The 19,375-nt window shown below is 43.3% G+C and overlaps 1 protein-coding gene across 3 annotated transcripts in view; it reads right to left on the bottom strand.

Annotated features, from left to right (window-relative positions):
* Window positions 1-19,375, bottom strand: part of Rnf144b (ring finger protein 144B) — a 151,792-nt gene that overhangs the window by 71,811 nt on the left and 60,606 nt on the right. The window contains exon 1 of one of the 3 annotated variants that reach the window (XM_076573269.1): window positions 8,966-9,135. The exons of the other annotated variants lie outside the window; for them this stretch is intronic. Within the exon in view, the coding sequence (XP_076429384.1) occupies window positions 8,966-8,978 (13 nt within the window). The 5' untranslated portion in view covers window positions 8,979-9,135. Of the gene's footprint in view, window positions 1-8,965; window positions 9,136-19,375 lie in introns of those variants that run through there. 3 annotated transcript variants of the gene reach the window in all.

The following is a 19,375-nucleotide window of genomic DNA, read 5'->3' as shown; positions in this document are numbered from 1 at the left end:
CAGAGGCAGAAATCCATCTGTTCAAGGATACAGCCAAGCATGGTGACTCACGCCTTTAATCCCAGAAAGCGAGCCTTTAATCCCAGGGAGTGATGGTAGAAAGCAGAAAGGTATATGAGGCGTGAGGACTAGAAACTAGAAGCATTTGGCTGGTTAAGCTTTCAGGCTTCTAGCAGCAGTTCAGCTGAGATCCATTTGGATGAGGACTCAGAGGCTTCCAGCCTGAGGAAACAGGATCAGCTGAGGAACTGGCGAGCTGAGGAAGCTGTGGCTTGTTCTGTCTCTCTGATCTTCCAGTGTTCACCCCAATAACTGGCCTTAGGTTTGATTTTATTAATAATAACTTTTAAGATTCATGCTACACTGAATTTTAGATCTTCTCAAAGAAAAGTCACACCAAAGTCTTGATTAATGATAACTAAACTATACTAACTTGGAATGTATTCACAGTCATAGAAAAGCAATATCCAATTGAATCCAAAGCAAATTTAAAGTTTTCCAAGCAGATACTAGTGATGCCAGCACTTAGGAGGCAGGAGGATTGCCACGTATTTGAAGCTATCCTGGGCTTCATAGTAACACCTCTATCTTAAAAGGAAAAAAAAAGACTAAAAAGGGAAAAATAGAAAAGTTTTCTGTGAATCTGAGGCCAATAAATTGACTATAATTATCAGTCTATGTATGTATAAAAAACAATAATGTATTTCATATTATATAATAGGTATTATATAACAGGCAATGTTATAAAACCATTGTAATCTGACAGAAGAAAAGACTGAGAGGACTATCAAAAGGCTCAGCAGTAAAGGTACTTGTTGCCAAGCCTGTGTTTGATCCCTGGACCCGACATGGTTGAAAGAGAGAACGCTGACTCCTACAAGTTGTCTTCTGACCTTCATATCCACACCTTTCCCCACATACATTCAATATTTATCTCTTTATTTAAATTAAATCTTGATAGGTATGTATGGTGGTAGACATCCGTAAACCCAGCACTCAAGTGGCTGAGGCAAGAACATCATGAGTTCAAGTCCAGGCTGGGCTACATAGCAAGCCAAGACCTTATCTCAAAAAGAAAATGTATCTATCACGATAAACTTTTAAGTCAAACTTAATACAATTCACAGCAATATCAAGAAAGGTTTTCCTAACAGCTCTGCTGGAGCCAGCTACATCAACAGCTATCATTTCATTTTTCATACATGTGTAAGGAAAGCATCACATTCAAAATGGACAAAACTGATTCAGAAAAGCCACTGATCTCATTGAAAAGTCACATCATGAAACACAACCATAGCATAGACCTAGATGCATTCCTGCAACATACAGGTTCACACTGTCCTGTTGGGGGCAAAGGATTCTTTTTTTATTTTGTGTTTTGTTTTTCAAGACAGGGTTTCTCTGTGTAGACCTGGCAGGCCTGGAACCCAGTGATCCATCCTCCTGCCTCTGCCTCCCAAGTTCTGGGATTAAAGGTATGCACCACCACCACCCAGCTAGACCAAAGGATTCTTAAGACAGTTGCAAACTTTGGAGGTTGATATTGATGCTGCTTCAGTGGATTTGAAATTTACACATCCGCCTTTGTGGAAAAAGGGAAATTTGATTGTCAAATTTTCATGTAACTTGTACCTTTTTTAGCTCATTTTCTGCAGAAGGGCTCCTTTCAAAATGATTTTTAAAGTGGCAAACTCACATAAATCATAGGTTTAAAGCACACAAAAATGGCAAAACCACTGTGCCAAGACCATGTAGACTTATGTTTCCACGTGATCTCACTGGCAGTCAGCCTGGCAGCTTCCTGCCACCATGAGATGGAATGAATTAGCTGTACTTAGCCACCAAGGTAGTGACATTTTTCATTTTCCCATTAAGTACCTTACATGCTGGTCTTTAAAGGTAGATGATTTTTATAACTAATATATGCTATCCAACACTTAAAGAAAGATGGAACAGAACAAGAATAGACAGAAAGGATGATATTAACTCACTTGCATTTGGAAAGAACTGGGGGGAAAAACGGAGTTACACTCATTATGTCTCAAATTTCAGGATGAGTGAAAAGCGCTCTTTGAAGCATCACATCCTAACGCACTATTGGATGAGACTGTAGTAAAATCTGGTATGTGCAGTGGAAGGCTACCTTCCCACCATTTTCCAGTGCATTGTTAAACTTCTTTCTAAAAAAAAAAAAAAAAAAAAAAAGCCCTCAGCAAATACCAAATGAGCCCAGTGGTGGTGGCACACACCTTTAATCCCACTTGGGAGGCAGAAGTAGGCAGATCTTTGAATTTAAGGCCAGCCTGTTCCTACAAAGCAAGTTTCAGGACAGCCAAGGCTACACAGAGAAAACAAAACTAATAATAAATAATAATAATAATAATAATAATAATAATAATAATAATATAAAAACCAAATGGCTCACAGAAAACATTGTGGGGACTTCTGCAGTAACTGACCCACTGGGATTCTCTACTTGTTACTTGGGGTCATTTATGCTTCACCTATAAAAGAACCATTTCTTCTATATCTTTGAATTAGTTTGTATTGAGTTTGGCACCTGTTACCTATATATTGAATTCTTACTCTACCTTCCCTAAGACCTGCATACATGGTTGTATCTGTCATTCCTAATCTCTGATATTTTCACTCTATCTTTGCATGATTTTGCCATCTCTACCCCTCCTATGCTTTTCTTCTGTTCCATTAACTCCAACTTAGCTCTCCTTTCGTGTGCAGGCATTATTTTGAAAGGATTTTCATTGAGGGAGCAGGTGTCTCTTCCAGCCTTTATTTCATGAATAAAAACATTTACTGTAACAGAATTTTCCTTTGGTAAAGTTTTGAGTATATGAAATGCTCTAAAGAGTTGAGCACAAAGTTCATCTGTGGCTCTCTAAAAAGCCGTTTATTTTTCTTTGGAGGAATATTTCCTCGTTTTCAAGTAATTAGGTTTGGGTGTATATTTAGCACTAATTTCTCATGTAATGGATTCTGATGTGGAGATATAGGCTACAAAATCCCCACTTCTTATGTTCACTACAGTTTTACTTTGGGACAAGTAAATAAATAATTCTACTTTTGTTGCACATTTCCCAACAATTGCTCTCTTAAATGTCTCATAGTCACATGATCAGGTCACTCGTCTTACCCTCCTCAAGAATAAGTCTAGAGCTAAAGTTGTAGCTAAGTAGTTCGGCCACTTTTCTAGCTTGTGTACAACTCTAGTTTCAATCTTCACTAACAGAAAAAAAACTAAAAAGAATAAATAAATCACCTGAGCCTAATGGCTCACACCTGTGATATCAGCACTCAGGAAGCAGAGCCAGGAGGGTTGCCAGGAGTTTGAAACCAGACTGGGCTACACAGTGAGTGTCATATCAGCCTGGGCAACAGTGTGAGACCCTGTCTTTAAAAAGAAGAGGAGGAAGAAGAGGAGGAGGAAAAAGAAGAGATGGAGAAACAGAGGGAGGGGGGAGAGAGGAAGGGAGGGAGGGAGGGAGGGAGGGAGGGAGGGAGGGAGGGAGGGAGGGAGGGAGGGAGGGAGGGAAGGACAACAGTAATAATTGTTCATGTTTCAGCCCATCACAAATGTATTCTAACTTGCCAATCCGGAACCATCACACCTCTAGATAGAAAACAAGGCAACTAATTATTTTAATAGGCAAATGATTGTATCATCTTGGAATTTAATCAAAACAAATCAAAGGCATGCAAGCTCCTCTCTTGTGCCTGGCAGAAAACTGGCTTAAATTTTCCCTTTCAGCGATTTCAACCCCCCTCAGCATTGCAGCAGGCAAACCCACTGCCCACCTAGGGTACAAGAGAAAAGCCTGTGCCTTGCATATCAAGAAGGCCTCAGCATGAAGCCCCAAAACCTCCACTATGAGGGACCACAGCTATTTTTAAAACAAGTAACTCCTGAAATGTTGAGTCCCAGTGAGGCTGGAAGAGTCTGTGCTTGGACCACATTGAGGCTTGACAATCAGTGGCTAGTTCAGCTGGGGCACAAACAGAGTTGTTTTCTTGAAGTGTCTTCTGAACGTTTGTCATGAGAATGAGGACTCCTTCGGCCCAGGAGACTCTGAAGAAAGAACCGATTCCATTACTAAGTGCCTACTGTGCAGTGGGCATGAACTTGGTATTCAGCATCTTATATACATTATCTCTTTTAATCTTCACCAAAGTATCTTTTCCTTTCTTTCTTCTTTCTTTCTTTCTTTCTTTCTTTCTTTCTTTCTTTCTTTCTTTCTTTCTTTCTTTCTTTCTTTCTTTCTTTCTCTTTCTTTCTTTCTTTCTTTCTTTCTTTCTTTCTTTCTTATTTGTGTGCATGTGTGTGTGTGTGGGGGGGGGGGGTGTTGTCTTTGAAGCAGGCCTGGCCATCCTGGAACTCACTATGTAGACCAGGCTGATCTCAAACTCACAGAGATTCACCTGCCTCTGTTTCCTGAGAACTGCTCTCTCACATGGGGAAATATCCTATTTTTAAATAGTGTCAGGAAAGCGTCGATAAAACACAGTGTAAGCATAAAGCTGCCCCCAATATGTGACAAGCTTAACCATTTGGAGTTCAATTGAGACTCCAGTCATTTCTACCTGTAAGTCAGGAAGATCACCCTTGAACTTTCTAAGATGGCAGTCTGATTTCAGCAAACATTTGCTTGAAGACCGATATACCCACCCCTTTACTTTGAAGTGACTATTACATAAAAAACTAAATATTTAAACTCTTCTAGTCAAATGATCTCATGAAATCCAGTCCCACACCGGGATTTTACACTATTGATCAGCACATCACAAAGGTGACCGACTAATAGACTAAATGACTATTGTAACTGGGACAAAATTCCGGGTAGCAACCCCTGTCATACTCTTCAATTCTGCTCGTCCTTTTTCACTTCCGGTCTGCGTTCCCGCCACACTGCTACAAGCTCTCCTAAGGACTTCACAGGTCTCACAAACCCCTGTGGTTTTCCACATACAGAGGCATTCCTCTCTACCCCAGTCACTGACAGTAGCGCCTCCTCCCACAAGACATTACTCAAGTCTGATCATCTTTTTAATTAATTTTAAAAGTCAGATTGTACAATACTGCGGTTCATCATGGCACTTTCATACATAAACACCATTGGACCTCATTCTTACTTGCCCCTCCCACAACCCTGTCTGTCACTTCTCTCCCTTGGGCTGGGCCCCTCCCCCCAAGTAGTCCCCTGCTGTCTGGTCACATTTGCACACAGAGTTAAACCTAGGTGTTTGCTTATGAGACAAAACATAGGATGCTTTCTACTCTCACTGATCCTTCACTAGCTCCCTCTGCCCCTTTAGAACTTTTCCTACCTTTCTAAGTTCCCCTTCGACTTCCATGTCACACACACATATGTGCATATATATGATAAGTGTGTGTGTGTGTGTGTGTGTGTGTGTGTGTGTGTGTGTGTATCATATATATGCATCACTTTGTGGAATCTCAAAGAAGTGAACATCATTACCCCTTTGGTAAGGACAGAGTAAAACACACACACACATACACACACACACACACACACACACACACACACACACACACGTATATATTGATATGTGTATGTGTTTGTTTAAAGTCAGAGTCTACACACATTAGGAAAATGTGATACTTACCTTCCTGAGTCTGGCTCATTTTACTTAAGGATGAGCTCAAGGCTTATCTTTTCTGGGATATTTCTACCACCCACCTTTCCCCTCACCATAGAGTCAGATACCCTCTTCTGGGCTTCCTTTCTTAGCACAGTGTTCTTATGCTGATTACTTCTACCAAACAATTACTAAGCACTTATTGTACAGTAGCTTATTGGGTGCTAGACATGCAAAGTTAAATAAAATAAGGCCAAGTGTGGAAAAGACGGGTTTGGCATATTGATGAATAAGAGCAGTCCTTAGGCAGGAGAATCTGGGAAAGCAAGCATCTCCACTTACCCTACTCAACCTAATCTCATTATTGTCCATCCCCCTGCCTCCCCACCACTACCACAGAACATAGAGAACTTAATGGGTAGAAGTGTAGGGAGACTTCAGAGAAGAGAAAGTTCCCCTGAACAAAAGAAATTTCATCCAACAAACTTTTTCAAGCTATAATAAAAATAAAATCATGCAGAGTCAACCCTAACTTTATTACTAATTGTATATTAATATCCAGCACTTTCTTAAATCCAAGTAGGCTTGCTAGTGATATGTTAGCACTACAAAATGAAACGGTCATCATGAGCCAGACCACATCCTAAATTATACTACTCTGCATTTTATTCGGAATGAAAGAATCAACGAAGGGGCTGAGATATAACTCAGTGATTGAGTGTGTGCTTGGAGCATACAAGGCCCTGGGTTCAGACCCTGTACCTGCATGCACACAAATGAAATGAGAGATGGGATCATAAAGGAATGAACATCATTACCCCTTTCAGCAAGGACAGAGCAAAAAGCATCAGATATAATAGTCTTGGAGTAAGCAAGCCTTTAAGTAGACTGCTCCTTGCTCAACGTAGGCTATTTTCTTACAGAATAAGGATGACTTCAGTCTCAGAGCAATCAAAGCCTTGTGAATACAATACGATCTTACCCAGGAGCTCTAGCAAGCAGCACCTCATTTTAGTGCTCTGGGAAACCCATCCATTGAGGCGTCATCACTTGGTAAAGCAGTACTGTCAATGTATCCTGAAGTCACACAGAAAGCGACTGGTACAAACAATCACTAGAACCCAGGGTCCAAGGCAGCTAAATTCCACTACAGCACCCTCCCTTCCCAAAATAAAATGATGGGTGAAATCAAGCTCCCCTTTTTCTCTTGTCAGCACCTTTGGGGGGCAGGGAGGTGGATAAAAATAGGTTGACATAAAACTTTTAATTTAATTTTATTTTTTAACATTGACTTGGGGCGAAAGGCCAGGTGTTCTGCCAAAGCAAATTAGTCAATGTTGCCGTATTAGCAGAATTCCAACCTTGACAAGGAAGAGAGATATAAAACATACAGTGATAGTGGAGGCCAACAACGCTGGGTGCATTGAATTCTGGGTGCTGGCCCTCTGCGGGAAGAAAGAGGCAAGCGTGAGCGAAGCGAGTGTGACTCAAAGACTATTTCAGTACAAGATCCTATTTCAACCTTGTTGTCCATCTGTTTGCTGAGAACGTAAAGTTGTCTGGTTCCAAGTTAGAAAGGGAGATGAAATCATCAGCTAAAGCTGCAATAAGCAAAGGCCTCAAAAAGACCTGACGGAGGTTACATAACACAGCCATGGAGTAAGAGGCTGGCTCACACCTGCTTATCTGGCTGTACATACATAAGGTCCTAATCTCATCCCCCGCAGGTGAATGCAAGGATCCAGATAAACAAATAATGACTGCCAGAAAATTCCTACTTTTTTGTCGCTAGTAAATGGAGGAGGAAAAAAAAAAATGGTCCAGAGAATGGCATCTTTCAAGATGAGGAATTTGTCCCTGTCACCTATTTGCACGTCACTAAGGTATCCCCCTACCTCTGCTAGATACAGACGCACATTCTGAGGAGCACTAGACAGAGCCACTTAGGGGAACAAATATGCAGAAAGCTGGTGTGTCCAGGGCTACTGGCAAAAGCTCAGAATCCAATTTTAAGGGTAAAGAAAATTCCAAGGTCACAATTATAATTTCATCCATGTTTTAGGCCAAATGATCCTTTATAGTTTGAAGAGAAACCTAGACAGGGACAGCATTATTCGTGTGATGGAATAAAATCGAGTTCTAGTCAGGTGGCAGTGGCACATACCTTTAGTCCCAGCACTCGGGAAGCAGAGCCAGGCAGATCTCTGTGAGTTCGAGGCCAGCCTGGTCTACAGTGCGAGATCCAGGACAGGCACCAAAACTACACAGAGAAACCCTGTCTCAGAAAATGAAATAATGATGATGATGATGATGATGATGATGATAATAATAATAATAATAATAATAATAAAATCGAGTTCTAAACAAGTGACCTGCAAAATTTTTTTATTATATTTACAAGTTAAGGCTACTTCGAAAAAAAAGATCACAACCTCTACCCCTGGAGCTTCTTTTTCTTTACAGCTGCAGGAGAAAACGGGAAGTGTGTAGCTGACCGTTGAAATTTGATGTCTTTCCTTAGGAGCTACTTCACCTGAGAGAAGAAAGGATGGCCAACATCTCCTCCTAAGGGCCCTAAGGAAACTGTGCCTAATGCAAGCATTTGTGGGGAAGCAGGGCTTGTTGGGAAAGGGCGCTCAACACTGGAAAGAAACAGTGAGCAGTGGGTTTAACTGGGGGTCATTCCCTTCCTGCGGACGAAAAGAGCCTACAGAATTGCTACTACAGCCCAAGGGAAAAGTCACACTCCCAGCGGAGATGGTGTCTTCTGAGTAGGTGGGGGGGGGGGTGAGAGAGAGACAGAAAGACAGAGAGAGAGAGAGAGAGAGAGAGAGAGAGAGAGAGAGAGAGAGAGAGAGAGAGATACACTCATGCAAGTGTGTACAGACAGTTGGGTGATAAGGAATGACTTGGAGGAACACTGTATTTCAAAAGAGGAATCTCATTGCTACAGTATGTTTAGCCAATCCTGTTTTCAAAGAACTACAGTCATAGGGCAAATGTGGAAAGACAGTCTTAGACTTCTTCTCATGAACCAGAATACCCAGAAATGGCGGCAGTCACGCCACACAAACAAAAAAGGGGAAGAGACAGGCTCTCTTTGCTACAATTGCAAAGCGCCCCAAAGGTATGGCATGCTCCCCTGATTTCAGTACTCAGGAGGCCAAAGCCCAAGAATTGAAAATTTAAATCTACCCTGGCCTTTTCAAAAATAAATAAATAATAATTACTCAACCCACCATGCACTAAGTCTCAATGTGATCCCCAGCACTACTCTATCCCCTCCACCCCAATAATAGACAAGAGAGTATATTATCCATTAGTATATTATCCATATGGTATGGTATAGTACCTTCAAATCCCATGGCAGTCACATCTGAATGATGTCATTCTTTGGCCACTTGGCTAAAGCTGATTGGCCCCAGCGCGGGTGCCTGTTTGAGGCATCTGTATTTAGGGACAGTTCATCTCTGCATGGTGGAAACAGTGCAGAAGCTACGTTTCCATCATCTACACGTCTACAGCCTCAGCTGAGAGAGGCAAAGAGCAGCGAAGCAGATGTGCAAGAGAGGAGGCAAGCCAGTGAGAAAGAATTACAGCTTCCTGGGGTTTGGTTCCAGTTCCTTCTGGAAGCCATCCGCATTCCTCTCAGTTCCTCAAGACACTCTGTCCTTGTAGCAAATTGCCCTTTTTTGTTAAAGTCTGTTTGAATTTATTTCAGTTATTTGAAATGGGAAACACCCTGTGAACCATAGAACCATAAAATAAATCAGAATTGTGCTGTGAAAAGAACACAGACTTCTGATTCTGGTAGATCCAAACCCGGCTCCCTGAAGATGGGCTGTCTAATCCAGAATTTCCTAGGCTGTTTGGGCCTCGTTCCTTGCCTGTCAAATGGCATGTGTAGGAGTGGCTATTGGGAAAGCCTGATAGGGTCCCTGCCACATGGCAAGCTTGAGTCATCATGTCTAGAACTCAGAGCAGGGATCATAGTGGCCACAGTGGTGGTACCCAACAAGAATGGAGATCCAAGGTGTTGCCTCGGTGTTAGTAGAACACTTCTCCCAAAGGACTGGAGCCTGTGGCCAGCAAGAATTCAAGAGAAAGCGCTTCTGTCTAGAATACTTCAAGCCCACCTTTCTCCTGCTTCCTTCAAAAGGGCCATTTAGTCCCTGACAGGTAGTTTAAAGTGACGCCCACCTAGCCCTTTATATACTCTCCGGAAGCCTGTCCCTCTCCCTCCCTTTCTCTCTGTGCTAGACTTCTCAATCCTGTCTGACTTTTCAAATTCCTGTCTTCTTTGACCCCTGAAGGTCAGTGGGTTACTGCCCTACCCATTGCATCATCCCTTCCCAGGATCTATAAAGAAAACCTTTGCACTCCTCCTACTGTGGGGGTACACCGAATCTGTGCCTCTTATCCGAAGATCCAGGGGCTCCCCATGGTGGGCAAGTCAACAGACATAAACTGTGTACTGGTGAGATAAAAGCCGCAGGGACATCTGTCAGCATAAACAAGTTTCCCATGTGAGGGGCTCTCTGTTCACAGGGTGAAAATCGGACAGTAAGCCGACCTGATGCCAGGTAGACAAGTCATCCCATGGCAGATACACGAGCACATGCATCCATCTCCTCTTTGTTTCCTGTTTGGGCAAGGCTGCTACCTGTTCCAGGGCTGGAATCCTGGCATATTGCTAAAGACATCTTGACAAGATGAAAATTTAAACTGAGGAATCCATAAAAATGTTTCTTTTAAGTTTTTTTTGTTTTTTTTTTTTTGGTGAGTGATCTTCTTTATTAAATATTTTATTCAATATTCATATATATACATATATATTATGATGTGTTTGAATCTAATCCATTCCCCATTCCCTCTCCTCTAAATCCTCCCCTATCCTCCTCCCTACTTTTCCTTCTCAATTTCATGTGTTTTTTAAAAATGTAATACCTACTGGGTCCATTCAGTGCTGTCTGTATGTACATGACTTTGGGAACATGTATCAGAGCATAGGCAGCCTCTCAGTGCTCACATCCCTGAAGAACCCTGACTCTCCCATTAGCTATCGAAGCCAATAGCTTCTCAGACAATGGTGGGACTTCATAAGCCCCTCCCTGATCCATGCTGGAATTTTGGATGGTTTGATTTTGTGCAAATCTCGTGCATGCAATTTCAGCCATTGTGAGTCTGTGTGTCCAACTATGCTATCATGTCCAGAAAATACTGTTTGCTACAGACATCCACTCCTGCTGGCCCTTTAATCTTTCTGCCTCTTCTTCCATGATGTCCCCTCAGCCTCGGTGGGGAGGAGTGTGGTACAGATATCTCATTTTGGGGTGAGCACTCGACCATCTCTTATTCTCTGCCCAATGACTGGTTGTTGGCCTCTAAATTAATTATCAACCACTGCAAAAAGGAGCTTCTCTGATAAGATTGAGAGACACCCTAATCTGGGGGTATAAAGATATGAACTTGGGAGTGGTTTATTATGTCTGTTTAGCAGAATAATAGTCCTGGGGGCTATGACCTAGGCAGCCATGAGTGAAGGTCCATCTTATCAAATGGACTTTAAATCTAATGAGAAAATGATCAATTATTCCCACAACATTCCTGCCACTATTGTTAAGTTCTTCACAAAATTAAAACTCTTTATTGAGTTTTCCTAGTATATGTTAAGTATTGTTTGATCGTAACGTATTTTTTAAAGTATTGTTGGCCACAGATTACTTCTATATTTGTGGGGGTCCTAGGGAAATCCCAGTTTTACTGTAGGCACAGTATCACTTCTTCACCAATTCTTTTTGTTCCTCCTTCAATTTACACAGCACAGAACATAAGAGAACAATGAACTCACTTCAGAAGTTCTAAACATGTAAATATGGGGCTTTGTGCATTTTCTGACACATATGATCCTACTGAATCTCATCCATGAGTCCTAGACACTTGACTGGTCTGATAAAGCTCTTGGTATTTCTTCCGGGATCTGCCCTGAGGTATGGCCCATAGACAACAGATAACCTGCAACCCAGCTGATGCTCCATGCTGATGAACATAACCCTGCAGGTCTGCACTTGTCTATGAGTAACACTGGATACTTCCAAGACTCTTCACACAGTTTACTGTCGCATCAGCTTAGTCTGGTTTCTGTTGCTGAAACAGAATTCCCGAGATTAGGTACTCTGCAAAGAAAAGAGGTATGCTGTGACTCAAGCTCTAGATGCTGGAGGTCCAAAACCAAGCTCCTGTGAGTGAGTGGTGAGGCCCTCACGCTGCTTCAATTTACGGCACAACACAAAAGGGCAAGCAGGGGTGTAGACAATGGTGGGCTTTTTTCAAACTCCCCACTCTTGCAGTGACTAACCCAGGCTCCTAAGTGTGAAAACTCAGGGCCATAACACAGCTCAGTGGGTAAAGGCACTTGCCAGAAAGTCTGACAAACCAAGATAGGTCCTTGGAACCTAAACTCCTACAAGTTGGCCTCTGATTTCCACACCCAAGCAATGGTATGCCCCACCCCCCATCATTATATAAATGTAAATAACACTAAATTAAAATTTAAAGAGGACCACTGCTGTGGGATGTTCTGTATGGCAAATGTGTTGCTCTGATTGGTCAATAAATAAAATACTGATTGGCCAGTGGCTAGGCAGGAAGTATAGGAGGGACTAACACAGAGGAGAAAAGAAAGAACAGGAAGGCAGAAGAAGACACTGCCAGCTGCCACCAGGACAAGCAGAATGTGAAGCTGCTGGTAAGCCATGAGCCACGTGGCAAGGTATAGATTTATAGAAATAGATTAATTTAAGCTATAAGAACAGTTAGCAAGAAGCCTGCCACGGCCATACAGTTTGTAAGCAGTATAAGTCTCTGTGTTTACTTGGTTGGGTCTGAGCGGCTGTGGGACTGGCGGGTGACAAAGATTTGTCCTGACTGTGGGCAAGGCAGGAAAACTCTAGCTACAGACCACACTACAGGAAGGCATTAGTTCTCCTCAAACACTTCTTAAAGGCCCACCTCCCAACAATGCCAAACAGTAATCAGTTTTCAGTGTGAGTTTTGGAGGAGACAAACCAAATTTAAATTATACAAGCACTTACTGTACTATATTTTAAATACTGATTGCTTGCATATTTCCCACCATGAACTAAAAAGAAGGGCAGAAAATGTATCTATCATTTCTACAGTTGTGTTTCATATAGAAAGCATTCAATAAATAACAAGTAAATACGCATGTACTTTGTAAGTATAATCTATAACCTCTTCTGGTCTCTCACTCAAGAAACAAAAACTTTTATATAGTAGACAAACATTAAAAGGGCTTTTGTGGTTGGCTGTTGGTTGGCTTGTAGTGTTGGAAATAGAATCAAGGGCCTAGCATATGCTGAGCTACGTCCCTAGCCCAATAAAAGGGTTTTGATCTACTTCAGAATACCCTCTCCCAAAAGAAGTAATTAATCCACAACAACCCTAGCAGGGCTGAAGGTCATTTTTAGAAATTAAATATGTTGGCAATAAAGAAATACACATGCATGCTTTCTGGTCTTCTTTGTCTTCTTCTACTCTGAAACCCTCCACAGTGTCTCATGCCTGTAATCCTAATGCTCTGGAAGCTGAAACAGGAGAATCTCCATGAATTTAGGGCCACCACAAGCTACAGAGTGAGCTCCTATGTCCCTTTCTAAAAAAAAAAACTGAACAAATAAGTAGAAGCAAATTTGCCTTTCCAAAATATAGACTACCACATACACAAGCATGGAAGTGTGTGTGTGTGTGTGTGTGTGTGTGTGCTGTGTGTTTCAAGTACTGGTGAAAATGTGCAGCAGAACTGAGGCACAGGAACACCTCAAGAGACATTTATTACCTTTGAATGAACAATGAGCCCTAATCAAGACGACAGATACATACAGCACCCTTAGGTTTACTCTGTAGTGTTTTCCCCTTGGTCGATACATAGCTATAATCAACCTACCTTCTTACCCAGACATCCTTTTATTCATTTTATCCAACATACACTAAATAAGTCCTTACTACTTACTAGGACCTTGCTAAACCCAAGGGATAAGAAGGAAGAAGAAAGTCAGGGAACTTGACCTCTTACAAAAAAGAACCGTTTGCCTTTTGAGCAAGAAAAATGGTTTTTATCAGGCAGTAGTATTAATGTGTAATGAGTGCCATGCAGAGGGCTGCACTTGTGGGTGGGAAGCCTGCAGTGGGGTCTAGCTCTTAGACCAATGGGTTCAAACAGTGGTTCCCAGACCAGAGATGGAGCCTCACTCGGTGAGGATTTACCAATCTGTCCAGGAAATTCCTGATTCACACCCCTTCCAGCTCTCTGGGTTGGGGCATGAACTAGATCACTGAGTCCTTTTTAAAACTTCCTCCGCAGCTACTAATGTGAAGTCAAGAGTTGAGAACTGAGCCAGGCTGTGTGTGCCTGTGATCCCAGCATTTGGGAGGTGGAGGCAGGAAAAGCATGAGTTAAAGACTATTCAGTAAAAAGGGCTACTGCTTTGTCCAAGGAGGAGGAAGGACCTCCCTGCAGAACCGACATGTAAGCTAAGCTGAGGTCTGGATACATGGTCAGAAAATGACTAGGGAAGAAGAAGATGGAGGCAGAGAAAACTGCATGCTTAAGGGACAGAGGACAGAAAAGTCCTGTGAAAGTGAGAAATGTATGGACTTAAATAAGGGCTGGAGAAAGCTAACAAAAAGTTTTAAGATTAGAGTCAAGGGGCCTGCCTGTAAGTTAGAGACTTGAACTAAAGGGCTACAGAAAGCCTTTTGTAAATGTGTTTATATTTTGGTGTTTTTGAGACAGGGTCTCTCTATGTGGCCCTGGCTGGCCTATATAGAATGCCTTTTAAAGCCAGTTGGTCAATTTTCCTAATTCTGAGGGACCGAGGCAGTCCCAGTTTAGAGAAGAAGCCATCAGCCTCATGTCTGAGAGAGCAAGGTGGGGCCAGAGGAGGAAGGTGTTGGAGATGCTGTGTTTCCAATAGAAGCCAAGTCCAGACCTGCACTTGTTGACTTCAAGGCAAAATATACAAGTGAAAATATCTGCTCAGTTCTGTGAAAACACTCATTTAGGAGTGTACTAATGGTATGGCTATTGGACCGAAGCCATGGATATGAACGATCTAACCTGCAGAATGGTGTAAGTTTGACGTAAGAAAGCACACAGCCGGAACTCCTAGGAGCACTAATAAACAGAGATAGCAAACGGGAAGGACCAAAGCAGTAGGAAGCAAGCCAAGGGACTGATAGAATGAAAGGCACGAAAAACAAGGGGAAGGAAGCTCTGAGAAACAGAGACAGGAGTCCAGGGTTGAATGGTAGTGAGAGTTCAAACAAGGCAAGGAGCAAAAGGGCTGCTGGGACCGACCGGTGACAGCAAAAGTCAATATTGACTTCATGAAAAAAGGTTCAGACGCGGTGGTGCACACCTTTAATCTCAGTGCTGGAGAGGCACACAGGCAGATCACTGAGCCCCAGCCTAGCCTACTTGGCAAGTTCCAAGCCAATGAAAGAGTTTGTCTTAATAAAAATAAAAATGAAGCTTTCAGGAGCCATGCAGGTCCTGGGCCCGGGGACAAGCTGAAGCTGCATCATCTTGACAGAAGGAATTCATGGATGTTAGATCATGGAAATCCTGGTCTGATACCTTGCCCCTGGGAGAAGCCACTGGCACCTCAGAATTCTCATCCTCAGGTCTGCTGAAGCACCGTGTCTGGTTCAGAGTCTGGCAGCAGACCTCAAGACAGGGAGTTTTCCCAAAGCATCCTGTCTCACCTCCCAGAGCAGAGGCAGTAGAGCAGTGGGCAGGGCTGGCTGCAGCAGCTGCAGCCCACACTTAAGAATGCCTGTGAGGTCTTCACTGCATTTCTCCGCAGCCTATTTCAGAGCAGCATCGGCTGGGGCCCTGTGGAGACATTCCAGGGCTTCGGCTACCTCGTGGTCCTGTATCTAGACCAATGAGGTTTGACTGGGACCAGCTCATCCACTTTTTGACTGATGTCATATTCCTTGAGGACATTGCTTGCTGGATCAGGTAAGGTGAGTGGGCAGCAGCAGCAGCCTGGAATTAATATAGAAAGACCCCATCCTGAGTCAGCTGAAGACCCAGTTTGTGGTATAAAAATTCTTCAGATCGTGACTCCTGAGGGACCCTTTGTGGTGCTTTGAAAGAGAATGGCCCCCACAGGCTCATATATTTGAATGCTTGGTCCCCAGTTAGTGGAACTGTTTGGGAAGGATTGGGAAGTACAGCTTTACTGTCAGAGGTGTGGTCTTTTTATAGGATGTGAGTCACTCGAGGTGGGCTTTGAGGTTACAAAAGCCCACGCCTTCCCTAGTTAGCTCACTCTCTCTGCCTCCGGCCTATAGATCAGACGTGAGCTCTCAGCTCCAGCTCTAGCACCACGTCCGCCTGTCTGCTGCCATGCCTTCCCCCATCATGGTCATGGACTCTAAACCTTGGAACCATGAGCCCCTCAAATTCAATTTGTCCTTTATAAGTTGTCTTGGCCATGATGTCTCTTCTTAGTAATAGAAACATAACTAAGAGTCCCAGTCCAGACACCTACGTGAGCTTCAGCCGAAACTTTTCTCTACCCATTTCCCCTGAAGCAGTCCCCCAGGGCTTCAATATTACAGAATAATTGAACTCCATCCCCCATTCCATGTTCCTTTCCTGTCAACTAGGCCCTCCTTATTGGGGCAAGAATGTGTCAGAATTAGTATTAATTACCAACTTGACACAGGCTGGAGACATCTGAGAGGAAAGCCTCGGTTAAGGGGTTGCTTAGATCAGGTTTGGACTGTGATCATGTATCTGATGCAGGAAGGCTCACTGTGGGTGGCACCATCCCTAAGCAAGCACTCTTGGGATGTATAAGAAAGCTAAACATCAACCAGAGAGTGATACAATGAGCAAGCCAGCAAGCAAGCTTCCTCCACTGTTGCCACCAGAGGATCCCTGCCTTCGGTTGCTGCCCTGATTTGCCTCGAAGAGGGACTGTGACCTAGGAGAAGTAAACTGAAACAAACCCTCCCCTCTTCTACATTGCTTTTGATCAGAGTGCTTTATCACATCAACAGGAAAAAAAAAAAAAAAACTAGAGCAGAATGCCTTCTGAATTAAGCTCAATGTGGGGTGGCAAGGCAGAAACAGCCCGCTGCCCTCCCCACCCACCGACTGTGTTTGGAAATAACATTGTACAATATTTTAAAGGTGGAAGGTGCCTGAGAAATGATACAAATCTCTAAATGACAACTGAGGCAAATTTTGCACGAGCTAACCAGTGCCAACAGTAGAAACTAGTGCTTTTCAGATGTTCCATTTACAAATCTTCTAGAAAAGGCTGCAAAGGTAAAGTACGAGGGAGACAAATCCCCCCTCCCCATTCTTTCTCTATACCCACTGAAATGTGGAATTTCACAAATGCACACACATCCAACAGTCATTGCAAAGGGTTTAGGGTGGCCTAACAGGAAATCCCATCATTGTATCAATGCTGCTGAGACACAGAATGAGCATCCACACTGCTGGCAATACCTGCTGAACTATAGAGATGGGTCATTTCCCATAACATCATGTGTCTCTACCAGAGGCCTACCTCTATCTTCTCATCATGTCATCTGCCTTTCTCTGCTTGTATGCACAGTAGGATTACTATATTATACATTATTACACATAGAAATTATGGGCTATACAATCATTAGATAGAGTTCTTCACATTACACAATACTTACCATGCCCAGTCACATACTCTACTGTCCCCATGAAATCTCTTTGACAATGGCTGTGGCCGTTGGCCAACACAAGCCCCTTACAGGCATTCATAGTGACAGGTTCAGCGCACTTTGCCCCTCTCTAGCAAGGGAAAGGAGAACCAGGTAGTTTGGGCTGGGTTCAGTCTATCAGAGTGAATCTGTACTCACAGCGCATCAGCAGGGGAAAAAAAAAGGTTGTGACTCCGTTCTCACCAATGAACTTCAGGAGATACAGCAGCTGGAGACATATTGGAAAGCCTTGTTCTGAATGAGGCATATAAAAAATGGCACATGATCATTTCAAGTCTCTGCCTCTGGCCAGGAAAGAGAGAAATCGCTGTCAAATTGGTATAATGGATAGCCTGGGAAATTAAACCGGGTTTTGATTTATCGTGAAGACTCCTCAGATATGCAAGCACTTAACTGACTTCATAGAAATAAAAATGTAGAACTGTCCTTGTCCCCTTCAAGTAACTCGGCTACAGTTCATCTTTGTCAGACTCTTTACTTAGCTTCCAGTGCCCCACTGCCAAGGTCCTTGCTATCTCCAGAAGAGCCACTGAACTCGGCGGAGGGAAGAGAAATGCATAAGGCTCACTCACTTCCTCAGAAGTAACACACACTGCACAGTCTTCATGGACCTCCATTTTGAAGCTTTCTAAGCCTCTGGAATCTGCTGGTGTGCACATTAGCATTCAAATCCTCCAGATTGTTTGAAATAGCTAAATGCACCTTGTTTTAAATTAGTTCCATATGCCTTGATCCCAGGACTGGCCTCTGGGGCCCCAGAAACAGAACATGTGTCACAAAGTATCAGAAAAACCCTTCCTCCCAGTGAGTAGTCACTAAAGAAGACAATAAAAACCAGGAGCCCACTTCTCAGTGCAGCAGGCAGTGTGCCTGTCAGTCTCACATCTGAAGGTCCTGAGTTTGGAGCTCAGAGGGGGCAGCCACAACCTCTTATTCTGGGGCTGAAGAGATGGCTCAGTGGATAAAAGCACCTCTCTACAAGCATGAGGATCTGAGTTCAGATCCCCAGCACCCACGTAGAATGCCGAGTATGGCCACACATGCCTGTAACCCCAGAACTGGGTGGTAGAGACGGTAGTTCCAAGGACTGGCCGGCCAGCCTATCCTAAATGGCAAATTTCCAATTCAAAAAGATTCTGTCTCAAGGCAGTAGGGAGGGAGCAATAGAGGTAGACACCCTCTGTCCTGCTCTTGCCTCCCCACATGCACACATGGGTGCACATGTACACCCATGGGCATGCAACACACACACACACACATACACACACACACACACACACACACACACACACAGAATTAGAACAGTGGCTCTCATCCTTGGTCACTCAGAGTCACTTGAGTACTTTAAAAGAATGACACTTGCCTGGAGTCTATGCCAGACCAATGAAATCAGAACGTCTGGAACTGGTATCCAGACAGCAAGTATTTTCAAGTGGAGTCCCCAGATGATTTTCATGCATACCAAAGGTTCATTAAGAAAGAACTAGGTTTGGCTGTACATAACAGAAAATAAACACCAATGCCTTAAGATGAAAGGCTTTTCTCTCTCTTATGCAGAGGTTGTAAGTCTGTGCACAGCTGTGCCTGACACAACTCGACCTCAGCAGAGTCTGTCTCCCTGGATCTACTGTCTTCACATCAGGCTTCTAGTTTCAAGAGCATGTCATGGTCTATGATGCCTGCTCAAACTCCAGCCACCGCATCCCAGGACCAAGGGAAAAGGGGGAGGGAAAAGGAGCAAATGACACATACCCTTTTCTAGAAGGACTCCCCTCAGATGTCTCACTGGAACTACATACTACACTCCTACTTACATCTGACTGGCTGGAACTGAATCACATGGCCACATCCGGTTACAACGGAAGTTGGGGAGTATGGCCTTCAACCGATGTATTAGTCACTTTTCTCATCACTGTGACCATATACCTAACAAGAAACAACTTAAGGGAGAATTTATGTGGCC

Source organism: Peromyscus maniculatus, chromosome 5, assembly GCF_049852395.1.
Source record: "Peromyscus maniculatus bairdii isolate BWxNUB_F1_BW_parent chromosome 5, HU_Pman_BW_mat_3.1, whole genome shotgun sequence".
NCBI lineage: Eukaryota > Metazoa > Chordata > Mammalia > Rodentia > Cricetidae > Peromyscus > Peromyscus maniculatus.
The sequence above is the reverse complement of the archived record's forward strand: the minus strand, read 5'-3'. Positions and strand labels throughout refer to the sequence as shown.